Source organism: Erinaceus europaeus, chromosome 3 (genome assembly GCF_950295315.1).
Source record: "Erinaceus europaeus chromosome 3, mEriEur2.1, whole genome shotgun sequence".
Classification (NCBI taxonomy): domain Eukaryota; kingdom Metazoa; phylum Chordata; class Mammalia; order Eulipotyphla; family Erinaceidae; genus Erinaceus; species Erinaceus europaeus.
The window spans coordinates 71382631-71409484 of record NC_080164.1 but is presented as its reverse complement, the minus strand read 5'-3'; the positions used below and the strand labels follow the sequence as shown (position 1 = coordinate 71409484).

The window sequence follows — 26854 nt, the reverse complement described above, 5'->3', positions numbered from 1 at the left end:
TTCTGGCCTGTAGTGTTTGTGTGGAGAAGTCTGCTGCTAATCTTACGGGTTTTCCTCTGTAGGTGACTCTGTTTTTCTCTTGCAGTCTTCAGGTTCCTTTCTTTATCCTTATTCCTTTCCATTCTAAATAGGATGTGTCTTGGTGTCTTTAAGTCTGGGTTAATTCTGTTTGGGACCCTCTGGGCTTCTTGAATCTTTATGTCTCTTATGCTGTCTAGGATAGAGAAGTTCTCAGCTATTATGTCCTGAATAATGCTTTCTTCCCCTCCCTCTCTTTCTTCCTCTGGTAAGCCAGTAATGCGTATATTATTTCTTTTGAAGTCATCCCATAGGTCTCTGTTGTTGTTTTCATCTCTTAATCTCTTTTTGAGATCTCTTATTTTTTTAGTTGTCTCTAATTTGTCCTCGATCTTGCTAATTCTGTCTTCACCCTCATTGATTCTATTCTCTCTCTCTCCTCTACTGTTTTCTGGAGTTCATCTATTTTGTTACCCTGTTCTGATACTGTTTTAGCTTGTTCAGCTAGTTGTGTTCTTAGCTCAGCTATTTCAGCTTTCAGCTCTCTAATAACCTTGGGATAATCGGTGTTTTCTTCCAGTCTCATTGGTTGTTTCTGCATTTCTGATGACAATTCTCTCAAACTCTTTACTCACCCCTGTGATTATTTCCTTAACTAGCATTTGGATGTTGACTTCATTATTTTGTGCTTCAACCATTGTGGGTCTTTTAGCTGGACTCTTGTCCTGGTTCATTTCTCCAATATTTCTTCTTGTTGGTTTAACCATTCTATATAGTATGTTATGAGGTCCCTCTTTCAGTACTTTTCAAATTACTGATCACTCTTGACTAGACTGACTTGTGTCTAAGTAAGGTAATGAACGGTTTCACAGTTGTGGAAACTGACAGTTGTTTCAATATTATTTTAATCCCTGAATGGAGCCCAGTGCTTAAAAGCCTCTTTTGTTCTTTTTCTTCCCTATAGGCTATGGGAGCCTTAGGGCTTCTAAACTATAAGTTGGCTTCTTAGCTTAATCACTAACTCCTGACCAATTGATAAAGCATGGTGTGGCAATGATAATTCAGTAACTATGCAAAGAGACTCTCATAGCCCTACCACTAGTCCACTGAGGTACAGATCTTCTCCTGAGTTTCCTGGTTAGTTCTCTTTCCCCCAGTGTCAACTCAGGGCCTCCCCACTGCTGCTCCAGATTCTGAGGGCAGTATCAATGGAGACTCATAGTTGCATTTGGTGAGTCTTAGGTGTGTTCTTTCCTCTCTTTAGCCATTTTTTTGTTGGTGAAACAGACTGCAGGTTGTGTCTCAACTGGTAAACTGCTGGACTGTTACCAGCCACTTAATCTCTCCCTAGGCTCCTCTCTATCCACGAGGCACACATATTTGCACTCACCAGTGATTTGGTGGGTTCCTGAAGTTGTTCTATTCCTGTCTTGTTTCGGTCACAGGTGGTCTCCTTTGGTTTTTCTAGTTGACCTGGGAGAGGAGGAGAGGAGAGAAAGACAGTTCCTGCTGCTCCATAGCCCCACCTCTGGAAGTGTCAGAACTTCCTTTTTTTTGTGTGTGTGTGCAGTTATTGCTGGGACCCAGTGCCCGCACTATGAATCCTCAGCTCCTGGAGGCCATTTTTTTTTGCCCTTGTTGTTTACCGTTTTGTTGTTGTTGTTGTTATTGTTATTGTTGTTGGAGAGGATAGAGAGAAATTGAGAGAGGAGTGGAAGACAGAGAGGGGGAGAGAAAGATAGACATCTGTAGACCTTCTTCACCACTTGTGAAGCAACCCCCCTCCCTGCAAGTGGGGAACTGGGGGCTTGAACCAGGATCCTTAAGCGCCATGTGCACTTAACCTGCTGTGCTACTGCAACCCCCCCTTCTTTTTTTTTTAATTAATCACTTTGGAAAGAGACACAAACTGCAAGAGGTGTAGGAGAGAGAGAGACCCACCTGCAGCATTGCTCCACAATTTATGAAGCTTCCTCCCTCCAGTTGTAGACCTGGGACTTGAGCCTGGTTCCTTACATATTGTAACATGAGTACTCTACCAGGTGTGTCACTGCCTACCCACCCCCCCCCAGTATAACTTTCTAGTGATAAAATAATGGAAATGTTTTCTGTGCCATCATGTACAGCTACTGAGCCCTGGAAATAAGACCATTGATGGAGAAACTGAATTTCTAATTTACTTCTATTTCACTTAAGTTTAAACAGCCACATGCAGGTAGTCATTCTAAGATAGATAGCAAAGATTTGCATCCTTGCTACTCAAAGTAGGATTGGGAACTAGCAGATTTGTTCTCAGCCAAGACCTCCTAAATTAGAATATTCATTTTAACAATATTTTTTTAAAACTCAGAGATGTCCTAGAACACACATTTTCAATACTGGGCACACATAGAACCACAAAGGAGACATTAATTCCCACTGCCCAGAATCTGCAAGGATGACCAGATTTGCAGGCAACAATGTCAAATGATGTTCAGCAACATCTTCACTGATGCTGAAGTTGTTCAGAGATCCTCACCAAGGAGCCCACAGGGTAGTGTTCCTTTTGGCTGATATAAAGCTCCTGGAAGGCCAGATGGTCCAGATCCTCATTCTCCAGATTCTGGTGCCCCCCATAAGTATCTCTGACTCAAATCTTCATGTCCACTACCAGAGATGTCCATCCTGATGCCTACAAAGTCTCCATCTCTGGTCCCTCTTCTCAAACTTTCTGGAACCATCTGTCTGTCCTCAGCCTTCCCCAGAGGGGCCCTCTACCTGGATGCTCACCTACTTTTCTCATGAAGATCCTGTCTTCTCTCTTCAAATCCACTTTTCTTTTGTTGCACTGGGTCTTGGGATGGGGTTCATAACTTCCCTGGAGAAAGTATTGAAGTGCCCTCTGAAGTGACACAGATATGGCAGGTGGACAGGATTTGGCCCACTACCTGGAGATGGATTGCATCCTTGCAAGAAGTTACTTAAATGAAGGGCTGGCAGGTTGGAGACAGAGCAAAGTACAGCCTGATATTGGGGATGGAGTTCTGCAAGTCTCTTACCATCCCCTTCTTTCTCGGGACCCCTGTAAATTCTCAGAGTGGCTCATGGCTCCCAAAGATTCTGTAGACAGACCCTCTCTTGGGTCTTAGATCCTTGCAGGGCACCTTCACCCAAACCTGGACAGGCAAAGTCCTCTTCCTAAACATTGAACTATTTAGCCAGAAGAGATTTTGATCCAATCTTATGAAACTATGACTGTACTGTATGAAACTGTATCATCATTTGCAGTTAAAAGACTTTTGCTGCCCAAGTGTTATTATTATTATTAATATTAAGGATGCTACCACCACTCCTCATTTTACCAAGGACTAAATTGATTTAAGAAAGACACAGCAAGGGGAGAGTTACAGAGTAGAGATGTGCTCGGTATTAGATTAAACAGAGTAAAAGCTGACAAAGACATTTTACACTAGGATGACAAGGATTTGATTACCAAAGTATAAAACATCATTAGCATCCAACATCCATCAAACTGAAAACAACCATCAAAAATAGATAGACAAAAACTAATGATGAGAGGGTGGAGAAATAAGTCTCTGTCCTGTTTGAAGTGTAAGCCTGTACCAACTTTATGAAAGTTTGATTTGAATCCATGTACTAAAGTAAAACTTCACACATCTTGTAAGCCAGAAAAATCCTAGCCCTTTTCCAGCCATGACATCATCTCCCCAGACAATAACTTGTGTCCACCTGCATATCAGATGTCAGGCTCAGATAAACAAAAACAAACAAACAAACAAAAAACTAGTATAGTCATGGCCCTTTGGAATATTACTAAAATAGGCCTACTGGCTATCTACAAAACAGAGACCCCCAAATATTCATCTGCAATATTCCAACCTTTAAGGTTCATGATTGTTCAACAATTTGTTTGGCTTTATATGTTAACTCTTTTTCTAGCCACCAGGTTCCAGATGATGCCAACCAGACTTCTCTGGGGAGACTACCCCACCAATGTGCCCTGGAGCCCCGCTTCCCCAGAGCCCTGCCCCACTAGGGAAAGAGAGAGACAGGCTGGGAGTGTGGATCAACCTGTCAGTGCCCATGTTCAGTGGGGAAGCAATTACAGAAGCCAGAACTTCCACCTTCTGCATCCTACAATGACCCTGGGTCCATACTCCAAGAGGGATAAAGAATAGAAAAGCTATCAGGGGATGGGATGGGATACAGAGTTCTGGTGGTGGAAACCCCTCTTATATGGTTTTTGTCAGTGTTTCCTTTTTATAAATAAAAATGGGGGAAAAAAAAGGATCAGTGGATCTGTAGTGCCAACACTAAGCCCCAGTGATAATCCTGGAGGCAAATATATGTATCTAAGAGAAATAATAATGTGAATGTATAGAGATAAAATGGACAAAAATGCCAGACCTTCCACATTCTACACCCTATAATGATCCTGGGTCCATATTCCCAGAGAGACAAAGAATAGGAAAGCTTCCAGTGGAGGGGGTGGGATATGGAACTCTGGTGGTGGAAAATATGTGCAGTTTTACCCCTCTTATCCTATAGTTTTGTCAGTATTTTCTATTTTTTATCTTATAAATAAATTAAATTTTTAAAAATGGACAAAATGGTTCCTACAGCAATGTTAGAAAAAGGAAAATGAAAATTAAAACAACCAGAATGTCTTCAGTAAAATGACATCAAGGGCAAGGTTAATAACTCAGCAGCAGAACACAGAACTTACAATGTGTGAGACCTCAGGTTTGATCATTGGCACTTCATATGCCAGACCTGAGTGGTGCTCTAGACTCTTTCATAAAAAATAAAGTACACCTGAAATACAATGTATAGATAAATTATACCTCAAAAGGGGGAGAGTTGTCTGCCTATATATATGTATTAACATTGATGTGACTATGGTTCCAACAGGTCCAGGAAGGAGCTGGAAGGAATCTTGCAGTGATAGCTTGTTTCCTTGGTGGGTTCTGGGATTACAGTGATTCAGAGATTGGTCTCAGAAATCATCATGTCTGTGTATGTCGCTCAAAAGACTACTGTAATTTTTACATATAGTAAAATTCATCTTTTTTGCTGTAGAATTCTGAGTTTTAACATCCACTGAAGATTTTCCTAACAATATCACAAAAAGGATACACAGCAGTGGCAACATCCTAAAGGATTCCCTCATGCCACTTCTGCTCTCAAACCCTGTCTTTGTACTTTTTGTGTTTTCCCAGATGGCATATGCATGGAGTAACTAAGTTTATAGACTTTTAAGACTGGCTCCTGTTAAAACTGAGCAGTTTTGCTAAAACAGCCCCAGTCAGTTTCTTGTAGGTGAGGAATGAGTCTGGGCTTCACATCATTCCTGGGGTGCCTCCTCTTTATCTTCTCCCCCTCTCAAGGGTCTTGAGAAGCCAGGGTGCTGCCCTTGCACTGCTGAGTGCTCTGGGGCTGGGCCTGTCATGAACCCAAAAGGGAAGGTAACCCATGGCACCTCCATGAGCACAGCTGCCACAGCTGCAGCTCCTTTTGGGTTTGGAGGGGACACTCCATAATGGGGTCTCTGCAGGGCACCAGCTTCCCTGCAGTTCCCAGTTCTGATGACTCTTCCCATTGTTCCCTGACACCAGCCATGCCAGCACCAGCCGACTGCACAGAATTTGCTCAGAGCTCCTGGCTCAATTCATGCTTGTTTGAGGTGCAACCTTTACAACAAATAATAATAAATTCAAGATATAAGGATACATTTTTAGCACGACATCAAATCCCTATCCCTCTGTGTAATACTCAAATGAATTTGAACATACTAAAGTCACTTTATCATTAGAGAAGGTGATAATCTCTGTGAGTTCATCTTCTTCAGAAAGTATCCTAAACATCCAAAGATAAGATGAGTATCTGTCTACACAGCCCTGTGGCATCTGGCTGCCACCTGCCTCCTCTGGCTGGTTGCTCCAGGGTATGAGACCTTACAGCTTGTCCCAGTGTCCCTAAGGACCAGTATAGTGCTGTATGTGTATCAGGAGTACATGAAACATTTGTTGAAAGAATGAATGCCTAGATAAGCACTGGAGTTTGCAAAAAGAGTAAGAGACCTGGGTATGTCACTGTATCACCAGCTGGGTCAGGAGGAGAGGAGCATTGCTTAGGATGTTGTACAGTGGGTAGCATGCTGAACTTGCAAGCATGAAGTCTTGAGTTCAATCCCTGGCATTGCATATCCCAGAGTGACGCTCTGGTTCTTTCTCTTTGAGTCTCTCTCTCTCTAATAGATATTTTTTTTCCAAAACAAAAATGGGCCTCAAGGTAAGGATGGCAATTTGTTCAGTTACTTTCCAAATTATGCAGCATGTGACCACAACCTCAAAGAAAACAAGCTGTGGTAAATTTAAAAAAAGAAAGAAAGAAAGAAAGGAAGGAAACAAGCTGTGGTAAGAGAGGGACTAGAAGGAAAGGCTAATGGAGATAATATCCAGAAAGTAGAGCAGCAGTGATTTTTTTTCCTGCATTATTTTAACATTTCTCCACATGAGATTATCTAACTCTTGATCTAATGTGAAACCTTTATCCAGGAAGTTGTTTCCTGACCTGTCATTTTAAGACTATAAGGTTGACTGGCTCAACAAGAGGATGGGTGATGTCCTGTGCAAATGGACAAGGTTCGTAACCCATGGCCATTTTCCTCCTATGGCAAATTAACCAGCTTCCTTTTTGCAGAGAACACAAAGGAACCTGGCTTGCAGGAACTACCCAGGGTAGCCCTGTGATGCCCAGCCTAGTTTGCAGGCATGACACCTCTGTTTTTTTGGGTTTTTTTTTTGGCATAATCATCAAATCCTCCATAAACTAGGGCAAAATATATACCTGAAAGCAAAAGTACACAATAGTCTGCAGTGAATACCCCCCAACACTTCATCTGCACTATTCCAGAGTTTCAGTCCATGATTGCTCAACAATTTGTTTGGCTTTCTCTGTTAACTCTCTTTTCAGCCACCAGGTTCCAGATGCTAGCATGATGCCCACCACACTTCCCTGGACAGACAATCCCACCAATGTGTCCTGGAGCTCCGCTTCCCCAGAGCCCCAACCTACTAAGGAAAGAGAGAGGCAGGCTGGGAGTATGGATTCACCAGTCAACGCCCATGTTCAGCGGGGAAGCAATTACAGAAGCCAGACCTTCCACCTTCTGCATCCCACAATGACCTTGGGTCCATACTCCCAGAGGGATAAAGAATAGGAAAGCTGTCAGGGGAGGGGATGGGATATGGAGTTCTGGTGGTGGGAATTGAGTGGAGTTGTACCCCTCTTATCCTATGGTTTTATTAATGTCTCCTTTTTAAAATAAATAAGGAAGGAAGGAAGGAAGGAAGGAAGGAAGGAAGGAAGGAGAAAAGAAAGGAGGAGGAATAGTGTGCTGTCTGGGGCCAAAGCAGCTTGCATCCCTGAGGCAGTACCTTGCACTCCTCTGGGAAATGTGCATCCCAGGGGAGGGGCAGGGAGATGGCAGCCCATTGGGAGCTCTGGGTAAAATGTTTGCCCAGATAATAAACAGCAATAATTAGAACTTTCTGAAAGCCTGAATAATCCTGTTATTAAAACTTTTATTATCTGTTTCATATGACTTTAATTGTTTCCAGCTGCCATACTTGGGAGCAATGAAAATTACAGAAGTAATAATAATGAATTAAACCACAAACAGACTCAAAGTGGGGGAAGATACAGAAACTGTTTCACTGATGGAGTCTAACAGCAGGGGATTCCCCATCCCCCATCAGCTTCTGCTCTGGTCTGCATGAAGCAGCCTCCAGATCTCAATGATCTGGGTGGGGTCAGGCAAGCATCTCCAAACACCACTACTTGAAGAAGGATGGGTTTCTACATAGGTAATGTTCCAACATAGGTAATGTTGGGTCCATACTCCCAGAGGGTTAAAGAACAGGAGAGTTATTGGGGGAGGGGATGAGATACAGAGTTCTGGTGGTGGGAACTGTGCAAAGCTGTACCCCTCGTATCCTATGGTTTTTGTCAATGTTTCCTTTTTATAAATAAAAATAAAAAAAAAAACAACGTAGGTAATGCTTCCCCTCCTCTCTTGGCATTGAAATGTAAATTGCTACCCATGTCCCATAAAGTAACCTAGGTTCTTCCATGCCAGAATTCATTTAATAGTCACTTCTGTAGTGGAGAGAATAATGATAAAGATAAGTAAGACAGTTCTCCTCTAATATTTAAGGAAAGCCACTGATAAATACTATGCTGCATTATGTAAATAAAAATACATTGCTGCTTTTTTTTTCTCTAACACTGAACAAGGTCCCCCTCTCACAGCTTAGATGGAGGAAGTTATAAGTTATTAATGTGTCAAGACATTGCCCTCTGAGGCTTCTGTTCCATTTCTGACCACAGCATGAGTATCCTGTGTTTAAGTTCATGCATTCAGCAAGCCTCTAGGAGGCCATGAAGGTGGATGGATGGTGCTGATGTTAAGGTTTTATATGCTCAGAGCAAACCACTTCTTCCCTTGTTATTTCAACAGCTTTTTTGAATCACTCTACTCTAGCTTCAATAACCTCAATAGCCTCCCTGGAAATCTGCCAAGAGGCTCATCATTCAAGGTTTGAGCCTCCCTCACAGATCCCTTACTGATTGTTCTAGTGTAGCAACAGCTGCAGCAGTTTGTGCAAGAAATCATGACTGGGCCAAGGGTTCTGGATCAAGAAGGTCATGCAGGAAGGCTCTGCTGGGATGTTTTCCTGGCACTCCTCTCTGGAACTGTCTGCATTTTTGAATGTCTTAGTAGAAACTCAAAGCACTTTACATACTGCATTATTAGTTCCCTAGAAGGAGATAGATATGGCTAAAGTTTCTTTGGAAATCTTTGCACTGCTCTGTTGGCTAGGACTCTGCTCCATTATGTGTCCTCCACCTTTCCTTGGAGGACAATCTGGTTCTAGTTCCTTTCTGTCTCACATTGCAATGCTTAAATGAAGTCCTGGAGTAGTCACTTAACATATCCTGAAAGAGATATTTCTTAAAGCAAAATTTGCCATGAAAATATCTCCTAAGGGCCTCCATCACATGCACACATGACTAATCAGTGTAGTTGCATTTTCTGGGGCACTGGTTTCTACTAATGAAAGAAACCAGCAGTGAAAGAGTCTTCAGTCACCACTAGAAATACTCCCAACCAACTTCTTATTTCATCTGAAACACTATGAAAAAAAAAAGTGATGAATGTCAGAGACATAGAAAGGTCAGCTATTTTTTCTCTCTGCTCATTTTAAAGGAGAGTTGCTTTGGAAGATTCTTACATCCTTCCCCAATCCTAGTATGATCTCCCTGTGGGCACAGAGCGTTAACACTCGCCCGGGGGGGGGGGGGGTGTCACAATTTGCCAACACTGCAATACGTCAGACCATGTGAGTCTGTTTAGTCTCCTGGAGGAAACACTTCCTTAGAGGGGAAAAGCTGGGAGGATGCTAAGTGTTAAAAAGAACCTGGCACTTCGTTTATAAGCGAGAAGTGGCTTAGGTCCCAGGAAAGCCTCCATCGGCAAGAGCACGCACATCATGTGAGTGATCTCATGGGAAGCACATCTCCTCTCAGGGATCAGGCTGCAAAGAGAGAGCTTTTACATTTCCCTGACTTTTTTAAACTAACACTGAATCCTGATATTTGCTTTTCCCTCTCTACTCTTCATTCCTAAGTCTTAATCAAATTTGTTAGTGGTACCAAGAGGAAGTTTCCTTAGCAACAAGGTTTTTACCCACGGTATTTACATACTCGGTAGACATCCAGTCAAACAGCCCAACCACCACAATTTCCCCCTCGCTGTCCCTTCCCCAGCTACCCTCACACTGGGCCACTCCATGCAGAATCTTACCAGCTCCTCGATGGGGTACCTTCTTCTCTGCAGTCCTACTCTCCTTCCTGGGGCCCAGGGGTGGCACAACCTTCTCCAGCTCTCCTGAATCCAAGTCAGGGGGTGCAGGAAGGTGTGGGAGGGTGAGTGTCTGCAGGAGTGGCTTTCTGGGCAGGGGTGGTTTGAAGCTGAGTGGTTCTGAGGGCCGGGCCTTCCCCTTCCCCTTTCTTTGGTCACTGGGGGACCTGCCACCCCGAGAAGCAGAAGCTATCCCCATTGAGCCTTTCTCATCTTTTGAGAGCAAAGTCAACCCTCCTTTTTCTAATCTGATCTCAGCACTGTATCTCTTCATTGCTTTTGCCTCTGGAGAAGATGCATCTCTGTGTTTGAAAGAGAGAGAAGTGGACCGGAGCTTGACAGGGAAGGGGTGTATGTCCTCACACAAGGGTGACTCCTGAGTGGCTAGGCAGGGCTCTCTTGTGCCTGGCATGGTTACTGCATCCTGGGGAGTCTTGTCTGACCCAGTTGAGCCAGCCAAACTGTCCCCTGAGTCCTGTGAGCCACAGTCAGCTGGGGCAGGTGGCTTCTGAGTGTCCATCTTTCTGTCCGGGTACTCAGGAAGCACCTGGAGATCAAGTGCTGCCTCACTCTTCCAGGCCAGGCTGCTCCGCAGAAGGGGCAGCCGGACAGTGGAGAGTCCTGTGAGCCCTGTGTGCTCTGGTGGGTGGGCATTGCCTGTGCGGGACCACACCCGGCCTGAGGATACTGAGAACTTCTTCACGCTCTGCAGCTCGGTGCCCCCTCTCTCAATTTTCTGCTCTGGGGCTACCTTCTCAGGTTCTCCCTGTGGGGCATCCTCCTGCTCAACCTTGGGGGGCTCTGAGGGAGTGGGCTCTTTGTCCAGAGGGTAGGGGCTGGGCTCTTCTCTAGACTCCTCTGCAACGGGCTGAGTGGGAGACACACTGAGGCTCACTCTTGGTACCTCGGCCTTGTGTTTCAAACAGCTCTTAGGGGCCAGAGGGCTTGGAGTGGGGGCTTCAGTAGATTCTTTCTCTGATCCCTGCAGATTGGGCGCTTCCAGTATCAGCTCCACCTCCATCTGAACACTTTGCTCTGGCCCATCTGGACCTGAAGGTGTCTCCAAAGTGGTGGTGGGGTCAGTTTCAGGAGCAGCCATGTCCCCCTCAGGGGTGCAGGGAGATAACCCACTCTCCACATCCCCAGAAGCACTGGCCACCTCATCAGCTATGTGTCCTGCTGGGGCACTTGTGCTTTCCAGGGACAGCTCTTCTCTCTGGCTTTCGCTCTCGCTCTCTGTGTGAGGGTGTGAGCTGTCTTCTGGAGGGGACAGGGACTCTGAGCAAGGAACTGGGACTGACAGAGGCTCAGGGCTCTCTGGGGTGGCTGGGCGGCTAGAGGAGTCAACCCCGGGGGTGCTTTCCTCCTCAGCACTGGCACTAAGTGCTGGACAGTGCTGCAAGCGTGCCCGTCTGGCTCGGACCCCCCCAGGTTGTAGTATGCTGGCTGTCACCCTCAGCTCAGGGCTTCTGTCCCCATCCTGCTGTCCAAGACTGGGCTTCTCTTCTGTGCTGACTTTGGATAATGGCTTCTCTTCACATTCTTCCTCCTCTGGGGTGCATGTCAGATCACTCAGGGATTCGGATTGTGCTCGCTAGGGGGAAAAAGACGAAAGACAGTGTCATCATCTTGAATATCAGGAAGTCTATGGCCTTCCCATTTTTGCTCAAGAGTCAGTATGGTGTAAAGGAAGAAGGTTGTCTTGAAAGTTAGCATATTATTAAAGTTAGCAGACAGTTAGCAGATCTCCTCCTTACTAACCTATTTGGGGCAGTGACAATAAATGTTACTTCAGACCCTTGTGACCCAGCTACAAAACTAATGAGCACTGCTCTACAAAGAAAACAAAGGGAAGGGGATCAACAGAGGTGGGTGTCTGCCCTGATTTATGCCTTACACTTGTTATTTCATTTACTCTTTGATTTGTCCCAGACAAGAAAATAATTCCAGGAATATCTCGTTTCATTATTTCCCTCTGTTGTTTTCCATAGATATTTCTGGGTTTTGTTTTGCTTATACACACTGAGAGTCTGCAGTAGCCCTATGTCAAGCAAGTCTATTAGTGACTTTTTCCAACAGTATGTGCTCACTTGGTGTCTTTGAGTCACATTTTTTAAGTACCTATATTTTTAGGCACAGTGCTACTGTAAACACAATCAACTATAGTATATTGTATATGTAACTTTTCTATGCATTAAGAAACTAGGAAACTCTGGTGTTTCGCTTTATTACAATATGTACATTCTGATGGGGGCTGTATGAGAACCTGCAGTAGCTGTGGGTTGTATTTCCTCAACGGACAGCTTGATCAACTGGTGGCACAGTTGCAAGGCTAGCTTTCTCTGGCCCAGTGATTCCCCAGAACCCACCTCCCACTCAATGCCCCCTCTCTCCAGGCTTGCTTAAAAGATGACTCATATCATGTTTCACATGATCAAGAGCAAACCGAAGCTTACAGGAGGAAGTCTAAATTTGTCAGCTACATTTAAAGTTCTATGTTCTCCAGTTTGAAATGGTTTCTTCTGGGGCTGGGTGGTGGCACACCTGGTTGAGCACACATGTTACAAAGTACAAGGACCTGGGTTCAAGCCCCTGGTCCCCACTGCAGGTGGAAAGCTTTGCGAGTGGTGAAGCAGTGAGGTAGGTGTCTCTCTGTCTCTCTCCCTCTCTATCACCCTCATCCCTCAATTTTGGCTGTCTCTATCCAATAAATAAAGATAATTAAAAAAATTAAATAATTTATTGCTATTCTCTTTAAAAATTTTAATCTTTTTATTTATTGGAACTCTTGCCTGCTCCTGTAGCTCAGGGCTCTCCTCCCCTGAAGCTCTTCTGGCTGACAGTCAGGCACTGCCTTGTAGGATTTTTCTTTTGGAAGGGCTCTGGAATTCAGAGTTAGTCCAACTTCCTCCCTACTGTGTATGGAGTTCCTTCTCTCAGGCAGGAGAGGACATCAAGGCACTCATGAATCAGTATGTGAAAATGACCAAAAGGTTGAGATTGATCTTTTGAAAACATTCATAACATTAGGCCTGGAGAAGTACCAGGCTGTGGCATAATGGCAGCTTTCTCTCCCCAGTCCCCCACTCCCCCATCAAGAATGTAATACTTAGGAGGATGCTCATAATAGGTTTTGTTGCTGTTATTTTAACATTTCCAGGCTGGCATTTGCTTGCTAGCAGGATAAATGGGATGCTTCTGACAACTAAGCTAATGCAAGCAAAAACATTCCATTATGCCATTCCTCTGAGTTAAAAAGAGACAGCTAGGAAGAACAGTCAAAAGCTGTAGGTTCTTGATTTAACTGAAATACAGGTATTTGGCTGCTACAGTAAGATAATGTCCCTTGGTCCATGCTCCCAGAGGGATAAAGAATAGGAAAGCTGTCAGGGGGAAGGGATGTGATACAGAGTTCTGATGGTGTGGAGTTGTATCCCTCTTATCCTATGGTTTCTTCCAGTGTTTCCTTTTTATAAGTAAAAATTATAAAAAACTAAAATAATAATAGTAATTATGATAATAATAATAGAGTCTTTGCCTATGACCCCTGACTTACAGGTGGCAGCTAGCTATTGATGTAATCACACTGTGCTTTATTTATGTAAAGCAGGGGTGGGGAACCTGTTTTCTGCCAAGAGCCACTTGGAGATTTATAATATTGTTCATGGGCCATACAAGATTACCAATTTAAAAACTAGCACTTAATGTTTCTATGAGTAACACTCCTAGATTTACTCAATTTTGAGTTCTTCCTGAGGTTACTTTGACAGGGTCAGACTAAATGATTTCATGGGCCATATACTGCCCATGGGCGGGATGTTCCCCAGCCCTGCTATAAAGGCACAGTTAGTAATATTTCCTGATCCTGGCAATGCCTGTGTTGGAATGAAGACCAAGTGGTGTGGTGAGACCTTAGTGTAAATTTATGGGCATTATTGCTCCAAGTGTGCTGGAGCCATATGCAAGCAAGATTCTCACAGTGAAGTGGGATAAAATGCTGAGACAACAATCAGCATTTGTCTTTCTCCTTTTTCTCTTTTTCAACATCTGCTTTGAGGTGAGGTTAGAGTAGGATTAGGGGCCAAATGCACTCTTGAATCTGTTACTCAAACTAGTAGTAAACATCATAGTCTGAATAGCCAAGGGTTTATTTTGTTTTGACTGTATAAGATGGTTTGTTTTCTTTTTTTGGTCATCACTGGGGCTTCACTGCTTGAGGTTGTCTTTTTTTTTTTTTAACTCTCTTTTTTTTATTTTCCCTTTTGTTGCCATTGTTGTTTAACATTGTTGTCGTGTTGTTGGATAGGACAGAGAGAAATGGAGAGAGGAGCGGAAGACAGAAAGGGGGAGAGGAAGACAGACACCTGCAGACCTGCTTCACCGCTTGTGAAGCGATTCCCCTGCAGGTGGGGATCCAGGGACTCAAACCGGGATCTTTACGCCAGTCCTTGCGCTTTATGCCACATGCGCTTAACCCGCTGCGCCACTGCCCGACTCCCTGACTTTTATTTAAAAGATAAAAAGAGATAGAAATATAAAGGCAGAAAGATATTACAACACTGAAGCTTACTTCACTGAAGTGGGGTCCAGGCTTGAAGCTGGGGCATGCCCATGACAAATCAAGCACACTATCTAAATGAGCTACCTTCCCAGCCCAAAAGATGGTTTTCTTAAATTCTCTTTCCTCCTAGACTTCCAGAATAACTCAGAGTCCATAGAGAGTCTAATCCACTGATGAAAGAGTATAGAATGACTGCCTAGGCTAGGTCATTTGTTCTATTCCAGTAAAGGAGAGATCTTGGCAGCAGCAGGAAGAGGCTCTGGAGGTGCCAAAGCATGAGGGGAGGACAGTGAGATAGTGGGCGATAGAGAAAGAAACCCCAAGTGCTTTGGGGATCAAAAAGGCAGGACAAATTTGGACCTCAGTGTCCACTAAAGTCCAAGGGACAGGAACCTCAACAGAATTCTCCAGAGTTAGGAGGGCAATAAAGGCAGCAGTGTGATGTCTCTACACTCATGGAGTAGGAACAGGAGCGGAGCAAGAGCAGGACAACAACATCTTAAAACACTTTCATCCCTGAGAGGGGTCAGGATGCCAGGACAGTCTTCAGGGTTGGACAGAGGTGTGTCATGACCAAAGACAGAGGGGGGCATGGTCACTGAAGGAGAGATCTCCAACTTCAGACCCACAAGTGATACTGGCGGCTATTGATTAAATACCTCTGTCCATTCAAGAAAATAAGATCATCACTAAAAGTTTAACATAATCAGTCCTGCTCCCTACTAAGAAAGGAAGGGAAAGAAGGAGGGGAGATATAAAAATGATAGCATTTAGATAAAGGAGTGGCTGTGTTTACCTAAATGTGACTGAAATCACATTTCCATGATTCTAATGAGGTTCAAGCCTAAATCATTTGAAAGTAAAGAGGGTATGACCTTACATGGGTGTAATTCTATACTGTTAAGCAGGTCCTCTACCAAGGCAGATGTTCAACTTTGTTGCTTCAGTTTCTTTTGCATTCATCCATTGACTCATTGATTCACTCACTCACTCACTCATTCATCTGTTTATTCTACTCATCCAGTCAACAAATATTCTGTGAGTAGCACGGCTCTAGGGGCTGACACATGGTCTAGAAGAATTGTAGTAAACAAATGAGGACAGACACAACAAAGGAATGTCAGTGTGTGGTCTAGGGAGGCAGTGCACTCTGGGATAGAAAGCTGGGACTGCTTCTCACAGGTCAGGTGAGCCTCTCTGTGGATGGGACTTCTGAGCTGAGACCACCACATCTGAGAAGGAGTCAATCCAGGGGAAGGTATAGAGCAAGTGATACAGTCAGAAAAATCTCTGAGACTGGAGATGCTGTGGCAAGTTTAAGAAGCAGAAAGGAAGACAAAGTGTGTTGAATATAGAGAGGAAATAGGAGCAAATCTGAGAGTAAACAGAAGCAAGGCCAGGTTGAGCCCCAGAGTGTGGAGTGTGGTCCTTACACTGAGTCAGTGAGCCACAGCATATAGCAGGTTCTTCATCAGTGTTGACAACTGAATGAAGTAATGAATGAATGGAATATTGATATAAGAAAGAGATTTATCTGGATTTATGATGAAAAAATACTAGTAGCTTCAACTCCTGCAGCACAGTCCCACTGACAGTGGAGTCTCAGAAGAGGGGTGTGTGTAGGTGGGAGTGTGGTACCAAGGGGAGAGAGATGGAGTGGACTAGGGGAGAACATAGAGGAAAAAAGCCCAATTACCGAAGACAGTCGCCGCATTTTACTCGACCGCTGGTTGCGAGGCTTGACCATGAGCTTGTGCTTAGCTGCGGAATTGTCCAAGCAGGAAGAAAATTCAGGAGGGTAATCAAAATCAGCCACAGGTGCCATGCTGCTGTCCGAGGTCCTGGGAGAGACACTGGCTTCGCTCATCTGTCTGAAGAAGAGTTGTTCTGGGGATAGCGACCTAGATGAGGGAGCTAAAGAGACCTTTATGGGACGAGAAGCAAAGTCAGCAAGCATTCACTTCTGAATAGGCAACAGGTAACAGTCCTAACATCAACTTTCTCCTATTACTGTGCTCAGTCTTCCCATTGCTATTTCTGGGCTATTTATGGACAGGTTCTGCTGCTCTTTCAGAAAGGTAAATGGCTGGAGTGACAAGTGCTAGGTTACCTTCAGAAACCTATCACCCATTCTCTGGATCCAAGATCCTAAGCATGGTAACCCCGCTTCAGTCTCCCACAGCAGACACTTCAGACAAGAGCTACTTTCTTCCATGAAAGAGAACTGACTGATGTTTCCAAGGGCATTGTGTGTGGGTGGGGTGGGGGGTCAGGCTTGATCCTATCTCTCTGGAAGCCAAGAAGGCTGTGACGTGAGCCCACCTGCAGCCTCAGCCTCACCTCAGCCTCATTTGTTTTTTAGTCAACACTAGGGCTTTACTATTCCAGTCAGTCCTTTTATTTATTTATTTTTTTCAGGTAGAAGGAGAGATACAGGGACACACAGGGCAAGAGGCCACAACACCAAAGATTCCTCTGGGGTTGAGAGCAAAGCAAGAACACTAGTCAGGTGGGCTGTTTTAGTGGTCCTAATTTGTTCATTTCTTCATTCTCCTCCTCCTCTTTCTTTTTTCCTTTCTTTTCTTTTTCTCTTTCTTCTTTCCTTCCTTACTTTCCTGCTTTTCCTATTCCTTCCTTCCTCCCTCCCCTTCTTTTTTAATTGCCATGAGGTTTATTGCTGAGGTTTGGTGCCTGCATAATGAATCTACTGCTTCCAATGACCTTTTTTTTTTATTTCCCCTTTTATTTTATTTGATAGGAAAAAGAGACACTGAGAGGGGTAGGGGAGAAAGAAAAGAAGAAGAAAGAGAAACACCTGCAACACTTCCTTCATGACTAATGAAGCTTCCCACACACATGGGGAACAGGAGTTTAAACCTGGGTCCTGGTGCATACATGTTTCTGTATTTTCAAGCATTCTTTTGGAGAAACTTGGGTTTTAGCTACCATCTGTTAAGTTTCAAATGTTTTACTAGTCTATACCTCAGCAGAGACTGACCGAAATTTGGCAAAGAACAAAAGTCCTTCCTTGCCAGGAAGGAAGGGAATTTGATAATCATTTGGAAGAATGATGGTAACACACTGAGAAATGTGCCCACAAATCTTGGCTGAGTGATATCTGATGGGACTCTCTTGCAGAGACATTTACCAGATAAATTATAAGATGGCACTCACTACACACACCCAGGAACAAATTCAGCCCTGATCAGGAGTAAAATGGAGAGAATTTAGAAAGCACTGGGCTTTAGTTACAACCCTGCCACTAACAAACAACTTCATCCAGTATTGCACTCAATATTATGATCAAAATGACATGCTTTTCCAATGTTCATTATTAACCCCTTTTTTCAATGTAGTGCTAGGGACTAAATCAAGGGCCTTGTGCACATGATACCATCAAGCAATCTCCCCAGCCCAGTTTCCCCTCATTTTATATACCTAAAGAATGAAGAAGAAAAAGATAAAAGAGGGATAGCTAGACAGAGAGGAGAGATATTACAGCTTTCCCTACCATTTATAGGGCTCCCAAAATGCCACGTGCTCCTACTTGGTGCCAGGGCTTGAGTTCAACGTCTCAAGCATGGGAAGGCACGTGCCCCATAGGGTGAGCTATCTCGTGGCCCCTTGTTTTTACTAAACTGTATGCCACCACTACCATTCATCTCCAGAATCTTCCTCATCTTGCAGAACTGCAACTCTATATACCCTTTAGGCAGTAATTCTCCATCTACTGCTGCCCCCCCCACACACACACACAAACACAGGGCTCTGAAAAGACTCCATTTTGTTTCCTGTCTCTAAGAATTTAACTACACAAGTTACATTATACAAGCAGAATGAGGGGCTGGGTGGTAGCACACCTGCTTGAGCACATACATTACAATGCACAAGGACCCCCAGTTCCCACCTGCAGGGGGAAAGCTTTTTAAATGGTGAAGTAGTGTTGCAGGTGTCTCTCTCCCTCTCTATAACCCTTTTTCCTTTCAATTTCTGGCTGTCCCTATCCAATAAATAAAAGAAAAAAATTAAAATGTTACAAGTAGAATCATATAGACATTTGTCTTTTGGGGTGGGGTAGGGTGGTGATGGTGGTCTGCCTACTCTTTTTTTTCTCTAAGCCAGAGTAATACTTAGCTCTGGCTTATGGTGGTGCTAGGGATTGAACCTGGGACCTTTGGTGCCTCAGGCATGAATGTCTTTTTGTATAACTATATTGTCTTCCCAGCCTCAATTTGGTTTCTTTTCCTTTCTATTTTTTTTTTTTGCCACCCTCGCCCCCAGGGCTTCACTACCCTGGGTCAAGTTTTCAAAAGGGGTGGGGCAAGGGAAAGACAACACAGCACTAAATCTTCCTCTATATAGTGAGGGCAGGGTTCAGACCTGGGTCAAGCACATGATAAAGCAGGCATACTATCCAGGTAAGCTATTGCTTCACATTTTTAAAAAGCATTTATTTATTAGTACCAGAGAACTGCTCAGCTTTGACTTACATTGTTACTAGGGATGAAACCTAGAACCTCAGAGATTCAGGCATGAAAGTCTGTTGCATAGCTGCTGTGCTATCCCCCTGACCCTGTCTATTTCCCTTAGCATAATATCTCCAAGGTCAAGTAAGCTGTAGCAAATGTCAGACTTTACTTTCTTTTTAAGGATGGATAACAACCCACTGTTTGAATGTGCTACATTTTGCTGACCTTTTTTATCTGTAAATGGACACTTGGGTTGCTTCCAGGTTTTAGCTATTGTGAATAAAATGCCTCTATGAAAGTAGGTGAACAAATCTCTGAGAGTTGCTTTCAATTCTATTAGGAATTCATCCAGAAGTTGAATTGATAGATCATATGGAATTTCTCTTTCTACATCTTTATGGGCCTTCCATAAAGCTACACCATTTTACCTTCCCACCAGCAGTGTATACAAGTTTGAAATTCTCTTCATCTTTAGTAACAGGATTCCCTGGTTTTGTTTTGCTCTGTTATAGTAGCCATTCTAAAGGGTGTGAGGTAGGTAGTAACTAATTTGTATTTTATACTTAGTATCACAGTTTCATGCACCTCAAAATGCTTAAGTAAGTTCCCCTGACATCAGTCTCCCCAGAAAGAAGGGTGACAAGATGCAGAGGGCAAGCAGGCTCCCAGGCCATGTCTCTTGTCTGGTTTCTTCCCCACAGTGCGGGGGGCCCCACATTGTGCCCAGTAGTCTCCCCTAAATTAAGGATGACAGTGAGGGATAGTCAGGCTCTGACTCGGGGACTGCCTTTACAAAAGAAATGGCCTCAGAGAGGAACCTATTTCCTTGTCAACACAGAGGTTCCTTATAACTTTTGATGCAACGGGAGATTTACTCTATCAACTGGAAGAAGATGATTACAAAAGAGAAAAAGATTAGAACACAGTGAGTTTTAGTTCTCTTGACTTAACTACTCAGAAAAACAAAGTTCTTATGGGGATAAAGCATGAAAAACTAAAGATAAGCTGCCTGTGGCTCATGACTCAGGAAGCTGGCTGAGCTTGAGCAGGCAACAGCACCTTTCCTAGGCCTCATCCTTACATGTCACAAACAGGATGTAGGTATGCTTCCAAAACCATAGGCTCCTTCACTGTAACTGTCTCTAGTGTGGAAAAAAAAATATATATATATATTAAAACACTTGAAATTTTATGTTTTTCTTACTTTCTGGGACTCAAGGGAACAGTGAATATGAGTTGCCTTATATATGCAGGTAGTTCCATGGACATGGATGGTTACTATGCATATGACAACAAGGACCTATAGCCACATTAAAAATTCAGAGGATATGTAGTCCCAGCTGCTTCTATCCTGGGTTGCTCTGAGTCTTCACTGCCTGATCAGTGAGTGGGTCCTAAACTGTAACTCACTCTGGATCCTGGGCTGTGATTAGCCAAGGAACTTAACTTCTTCAACATTATGAACAAGAATCTCTGTCTGGGCTGGGGAGAAAATATGATGGTCATGCGAAAGACTTTCATAACTGATGCTCTGAGGTCCCAGGTTCAGTCCCAAGTAAGCCAGAGCTGAGCAGTGCTCTGGTCTTTCTCTCTGTATCTCTCAAAAAATATAATATATTTAAAAGGTGATGGGCAGGTGGTGACACACCCAGTTGAATGTACATGTTACCATACCCAAGGACCCAGGTTGAGCCCTTGCTTCCCCACCTGTAGGGGGACAATTCATGAGTGTTGAAGTAGGTATGCAGGTATTTATCCCTCTTTACCTCCTCCACACACACACTGTCAATTTATCTCTGTCTTATCAAATAAAAAAAATAGAAAGAAAAAATGGCCACTAGGAGCAATAGATTTGCAGTGCCAGCACTGAGCCCCAGCAATAACTGGTGGGGGAAAAATAAATTTTGTCCCCAGGCAACCCCTGTGCCAGTTGTCACAGTTGACTTTCCAATCAGGCAACTGAGTGAAGCCTAACTGCTCCACCTCCACAGCCATTCTGAGAGTTCTTAGGGCCTGAGAAGACCAGCTCCTCCAGGACTGAAGAGAACCATGCATTCCTCCTGCCCCAGGGAGGAGAAAGAGAGGAAAGCTAACCTGTGTTTTCATCAGTAGGCTGGCAGCACCTGGAACAGTCACATTTGCACTTACTTACTCCCACTCACCCAATTTTTCCAGAAATCTTTGCTTTTGGATGGTTCTGTTAGTGGAGGATTTGAAAGTCTAATGGGTGGTCCTCTGTTGGGGGAATATGGCTCAAGAAGCACTGGGGAAACAGTCTGGGTTCTGAAATGTGTTGGGGGAGCAACCCTGTATGGCAGCTTCTTTGGCCTATTTGTCCTCAAAAGAGGGACTCTGGGGCCTGGGAGATAGCTCACCTGGTAGAGTGCACAGTTTACCATGTTTGTGAACCTGGGCTTGAGTCCCTGACACTATAGAGGAGCACTCAACACTGGGAGTTTCATGAGTGATTGAGCAGCAGTGTCTTATCTCTTTTCTGTTTCTCCCTCACCCTCTTTGCTTCTCAACCTCTTATTTAAAAAAAAAAAAAAAAGGGATTTGCTGAGGGTAGTGGAATTTTTCAGATACAAACCCCAGCAGAAATCCCTAGCAGGAAAAAAGAAGGGAGGAGGGGGGGGTGAGGGGGGAGGAGAAGGAGGGGGAGGAGGGGGAGGAGGGGGAGGAGAGGGAGGAGAGGGAGGAGGGGGAGGAGAGGGAGGAGAGGGAGGAGGAGAGGGAGGAGGAGGAGAGGAGGAAGAGGAAGAGGAAGAGGAAGAGGAAGAGGAAGAGGAAGAGGAAGAAGAAGAAGAAGAAGAAGAAGAAGAAGAAGAAGAAGAAGAAGAAGAAGAAAGAGCCTCCATAGGTCAGGGCTAAGCCCTAAGCAGTGGGAAGGTCCAACAGACACACAGCAGCAAAGAGAAACCTGCTGGCTATTTAGCCTTTTCTGTGACAGAAGGGGAGGTGTAAGTGGCATTCTCAACTCATAAACACTCAGGACATAGCTCCCAAGACATGACTGAACATGCCCAAAGCCTTGCTCTAACATGGAGGCTTCATTTTGTCCTGCTGTCAGTGCTGTGTTCTCTGCCTGTCACCTTTTGTCAGCCCCCAATGGAAAACAGACTCCTCGTCTGCCCCCCTCTGCCCAATTCTCCCTACTTAACAGGAGGTCACCTAGACAGTAACTATGTGAGATGTTATTTTACCTTAAAAATCACCAAGTAAGATTTCAGCAGTCGTTACCTCATATGGTAAGAGAATTAAAAAAAATGTACTTTATCAAGAAATGTCACTTTGGTGTTATTATTAAATCCTCATTTCTGAAGAGATTTCCTCCAAAATAATGAAGTTTCCCTGTCAAGCATATGAGGCCAAGTAAGATGTAATGATAGGGGGGGAAAAGAGAGGAAGAAAGGAGGAAAGAAAGAAAGAAAGAAAAAAAGAGAGAAAAAAAGAAAGAAAGCAGAGAGAAATCAGACAACCCACAGTCCCATCCCTTTGAAATTAAAGATCCCATTATCTCAAATAACATGTGTTATATAAACACATTTTAAAGAGTACATTGTTTTCCTCCCCTCCCAATCAGTTAGTTATGCCTGAAAAACTCCCAGGGCATAAAATACAATCTTTATGTCTACAAAACCATATGATTAAGTTTATTCTTTTCTTTCAATCTGAAAAACCTCAAATTCTGATTTTTCTATGAGGCCAGGGGATTGCTCATACTACCCCAAAAGTTGCTAAGATCTCAGAACATTTATTTCTTAAATAATATAACAACCATAAGAGGGATGTCGAAAAAGATGAAGTCAGATTGGCCAGTGTGAGTGGCTCCTGTTCAGCTAACTCTGGAATCACTGCACTGTGGGACTCTTGCTGGTCTGGAGCTGTTCTCACTCTTGATGAGTCCTATGCCCTGGATTCACAGAACCTTTGGGTGGAACGAGGGCAAGCCAGTGAGGACTCATGACAGGCATTTCCATACCACAAAGCTCTGAAACACACAAAATTCCTGAGACAAGGAACCCTGGGCAGTCTACCTGCTATTGCAAACAGAGATGGTTTGTCACACAGCAATTACACCTGAGGCAGCTGTGAACCAACCACCTTTCCCCACCAGCATTCAAGGTGTGTAGGAATGCAAGCTTGGCCTGGAGTCTAAGAAATAGGAAAAAGCACCCACCTTGAGCACTCTTTCTTCTCCTAGAAGTGGGCAAACACTGTCCTTTGGCCCTTCTTGTGAAGCAAGCAGAGAAATGCTCACCCTCCAGAGAATTCTGCAGGGAAGAATTCTCAAGAAAGCTATCTATAAACTTCCGAGCCTGTGGTTGAACAATCAGCCACAGCACAGTCCTTCCTCTGCCCTCCAGCAGTGATGTTCTGGGATCATATAACTACATACAGGTTAGCCTTCTCATGGAGGGATATGGACATCCGAGTTAAAGGGCCTCTTGAATATACTTATGCAGTCATTCATGATGAGCTCCTCCCCAACATCACTATGAAGAGGCATAAATCAGGGCAGAAGTGACTGTTCCAACAGTTCAGGCTAGGGGCACAGAGAAGCCATGTAGTTTTGGGACTCCATCTTATATTTGGTTTCCAAGTGGAAACTATCTTTTCCCCCTTTGTAGATAAGCTCTGCTGTGAAATGCAGAGTTAGAGCTTATCTACAAAGGGGGAAAAGATAGTGTATATACAAATACTCTGTGTGGGTTTAAAATGGTTGCACTCTGGGCCGTGCTGCTAATACAAGCTAAAGGAGCAGATGTTAACTGGGAGCAGGTTCCACGGCCTTCTGGGGCCACAAATACCTCTTCTGTTTGTCAAGCTTTTCCTGTCGCCCAGTTTACCAGCACTGTGCCTCACAGTTCTACCTCTAAACAAACAAGTTCTCACAGTTCTAAACTCAAACACAGGAGTCAAATATATTTACCACTCCCTGTTTATGGCCAAATGCCATAGCAACAGAAAACAGACACAAAGGTGTTTTCCCGTCTTTATATGGGGTGTCCGGTCTGGTCATCTGCTTGGACAGGAAAAAGGAGCTAGGGATTGACTGCATCAGAATTACAGTCACCAACAAAAATGTCAGCCAAATCATATCTCCTACTAAGATGCAAATTTCTCCTCAAAGGATAAAAATACAAACAGCCCAAGGACTGGCTATGCATCCTAGTGGCCTGGGCACATGTCACCTCCCAGTCACAGGGAGCACAGTCATCACCCTGGAAATCTTAGAGGAATAGTCATAGAGCTTCCCAACCCCGCAATCCCCACCCCACCATCCTCGTGGTCTCAGGATGTACTTGCCCTTATAGTTGTGCTGGAACTGACATCATGCAGCAGAGACATTTCAGGGGGGCTCCTGGGCAGCCCGTCATCCTCAGAACTCATGCCAGCATCGTCTCCCCGCTTGACTGGAAGGCCCCCCATGGGAGGTGGTGGCCCAATTTTCACATTACACTGTATTTTTAACTAAAGCAGGACAGAGAACATTTGCTATTGTTTTTATCAGTCACTTTGTTGTTGCTGCTGCTGTTACTGCTGGGACTTTACTGCTCTGGGGTGGGGTGGAGGGGGGAGAGTCAAAAGATAGTGAAGAGACTGGGAGTATGGACCGACCAGTCAATGCCCATGTTCAGCGGGGAAGCAATTACAGAAGCCAGACCTTCTACCTTCTGCAACCCACAATGACCCTGGGTCCATGCTCCCAGAGGGATAGAGAATGGGAAAGCTATCAGGGGAGGGGGTGGGAAATGGAGATTGGGTGGTGGGAATTGTGTGGAGTTGTACCCCTCCTACCCTATGGTTTTGTTCATTAATCCTTTCTTAAAAAAAAAAGATAGTGAAGACAGAGAGGGAGAGAGGGAAAGTCACCGCAGAACCAAAGCTTCCCCCAAGAGAGGTAGGGACTGGCCTGAACCTGGGTTGAACCCATGACAAAGCAAGTGCCCTCCCAGCTCTTTATTGGTGACTTGTATGAGCAAAACTTGCTCCAGTTCATCCATTCCAGAGATACTTTCAGAGCTGTTGTCCAGAGCAGAAGACTTAACTGACGAAACTGTCAGCTTCATACTCATCTTGGAACTGTGTGGCTATAGCTAAGGACCAGCTAAGATATAGTTATCAACTGTAACTAGCTTGGAGTGTTGAGAGAGAGTGATGAGTATGCCATTTACTACACTTCAAGCCAGAGGTGAGACAAACTAGGTAGAAATGTCTTTCAGGACTTCTTGATTTATAGCCAACATACATACCAAATGGAGCTGCCAAGGAAAAGTTTACCTGTAGAGCTTTGATTCGGTCACATACATTTTCCTGGGAAAACACACGCACTGGCCGAGAAGGGTCCTGTCCCGACTCAGGAAAGAAAATACTGTCGTGTGAGAGGGCCCGGTTGCCCAGTGCTCCTCTGGACTCCCTAGGATGAAAGTGGCACTGTGAAACTCGGCAGCCTCACTGTTCAGGACAAACAAGAGCATGGGTTCATGGAGGGTCAGACAGCTAGCCCTTCACTGGATTTGTTTTTTGTTTTACTTGTATTTTTTTAATGTGCTGCTGAGAACAGAATTCAGGGCCTAACATATGCAAGGCTTGTGTTGTGCTAATATCTAGCGCCCCCTCCCAACACACCCCAACCCTGTGCATTTACTTTTTGGTTGCTTCTCACTTCAATGTATCCCTACCCTGTTAAATACTACAGTCAATTATTAGGAGCCTCACAGAGACAGGAATTTTCCTAACAGTTTTGAAGACTGTGTGAATTCTTTCCACTAATAGAAAAACCAAGGTTTGAAGAGGTGTGAGATTCAGAACAGTACGTCTGCAGAAAGGAAGTGTGGGTAGTGCCCTCTGCTGGCTGGCAGGCTGTGCCTGGGTCAGGAGGATGAGGTCATTCCTTAAGAGCAAACAGGCAGCCTCTTAGTGGACTGGAGGTCATGTTTCCACCCTCAGAAGGCAGTCCAAAGCACACATCCTGGGTTTGAAATGTGATCTGCAAAGCCAAACCTTCTGCTCATTATCCCATCGGGTCTGTGCAAGCTCATCTGTATGCCTATGTACCTATAGGCAGATGGAGAGTACTTCTGTCATCACTGTCCCAACCAGCCTTTCCCTGGCCCCAAGATTAAAGTCTCCAAATTGGAACTGTACCCACAGGACACTTATAGAATATCCTAAGAGGGTGTGAGAGTCAGCAGTCAGATTTTCCTACAAGTGGTAGCTGCCCGAACAATAGCTGGAAGGAGATGACTAAGACCCAATGATGAAGAAGGGAAGGCCTGATCCCAACAGACTCTGGGCATCTTGTGCACAATGACGAGCCCACCCCTGCCCTCCCCACTCAGGCATCCAGCCTTGTGCTGGGCACTAGGGACTCTTCTTAGTTGTGGGCCTGCTCCGCTGCGCACCAAACTGTTGGCTAGAGATGCTTGCTCTTCTAGCCTGCAAGAGTAAGTTGTGAAAGCAGCCAGTCTAGGGCTCCGGAAGAGTGTATCTTCACTTTCCTGGAATGGAGGCCAGTAAAGGGACAGGAGCAGGCAGCAGCTCTTGTCACAAATATCACAAGTGCACCTGGAGTTCCCTGCTATGACCATGAGTTCCTGCTCATGGTCATAACCACTGCCCAAACACCTCTACTCTGGGTGTTGAATTGAGTAAGTGCTGGGACAGTCTGAAAAGGCCTCCACAAAGATACACAGACAAAACTGCAAAATGCCATATGTTCAGGGCCATTCGCTACATTTATAGAAGCAAAAGTCTAGAAACTATGTAAATGTCCCTTAGGAGGTGTCTGAATAAACTATGGGATATCACAGAATGGAGACTCGTTTGGCTGACAAATGAGGAGGGTCTTTGTCAAATGTATGTAGATATCACCAG

The 26854-nt window shown here is 44.4% G+C and overlaps 1 protein-coding gene across 5 annotated transcripts in view; it reads right to left on the bottom strand.

Moving 5' to 3' along the window:
- CRACDL (CRACD like) overlaps nt 1–26854 on the bottom strand; it is a 188795-nt gene that overhangs the window by 19114 nt on the left and 142827 nt on the right. For all 5 annotated transcript variants that reach the window (XM_016187571.2, XM_060187470.1, XM_007521875.3 and 2 more), the window contains exons 4-7: nt 25259–25394; nt 24284–24448; nt 16201–16428; nt 9887–11537 (exon numbers count right to left, since the gene is read on the bottom strand). In XM_016187571.2, the coding sequence (XP_016043057.2) occupies nt 9887–11537; nt 16201–16428; nt 24284–24448; nt 25259–25394 (2180 nt within the window). The remainder of the gene's footprint in view (nt 1–9886; nt 11538–16200; nt 16429–24283; nt 24449–25258; nt 25395–26854) is intronic.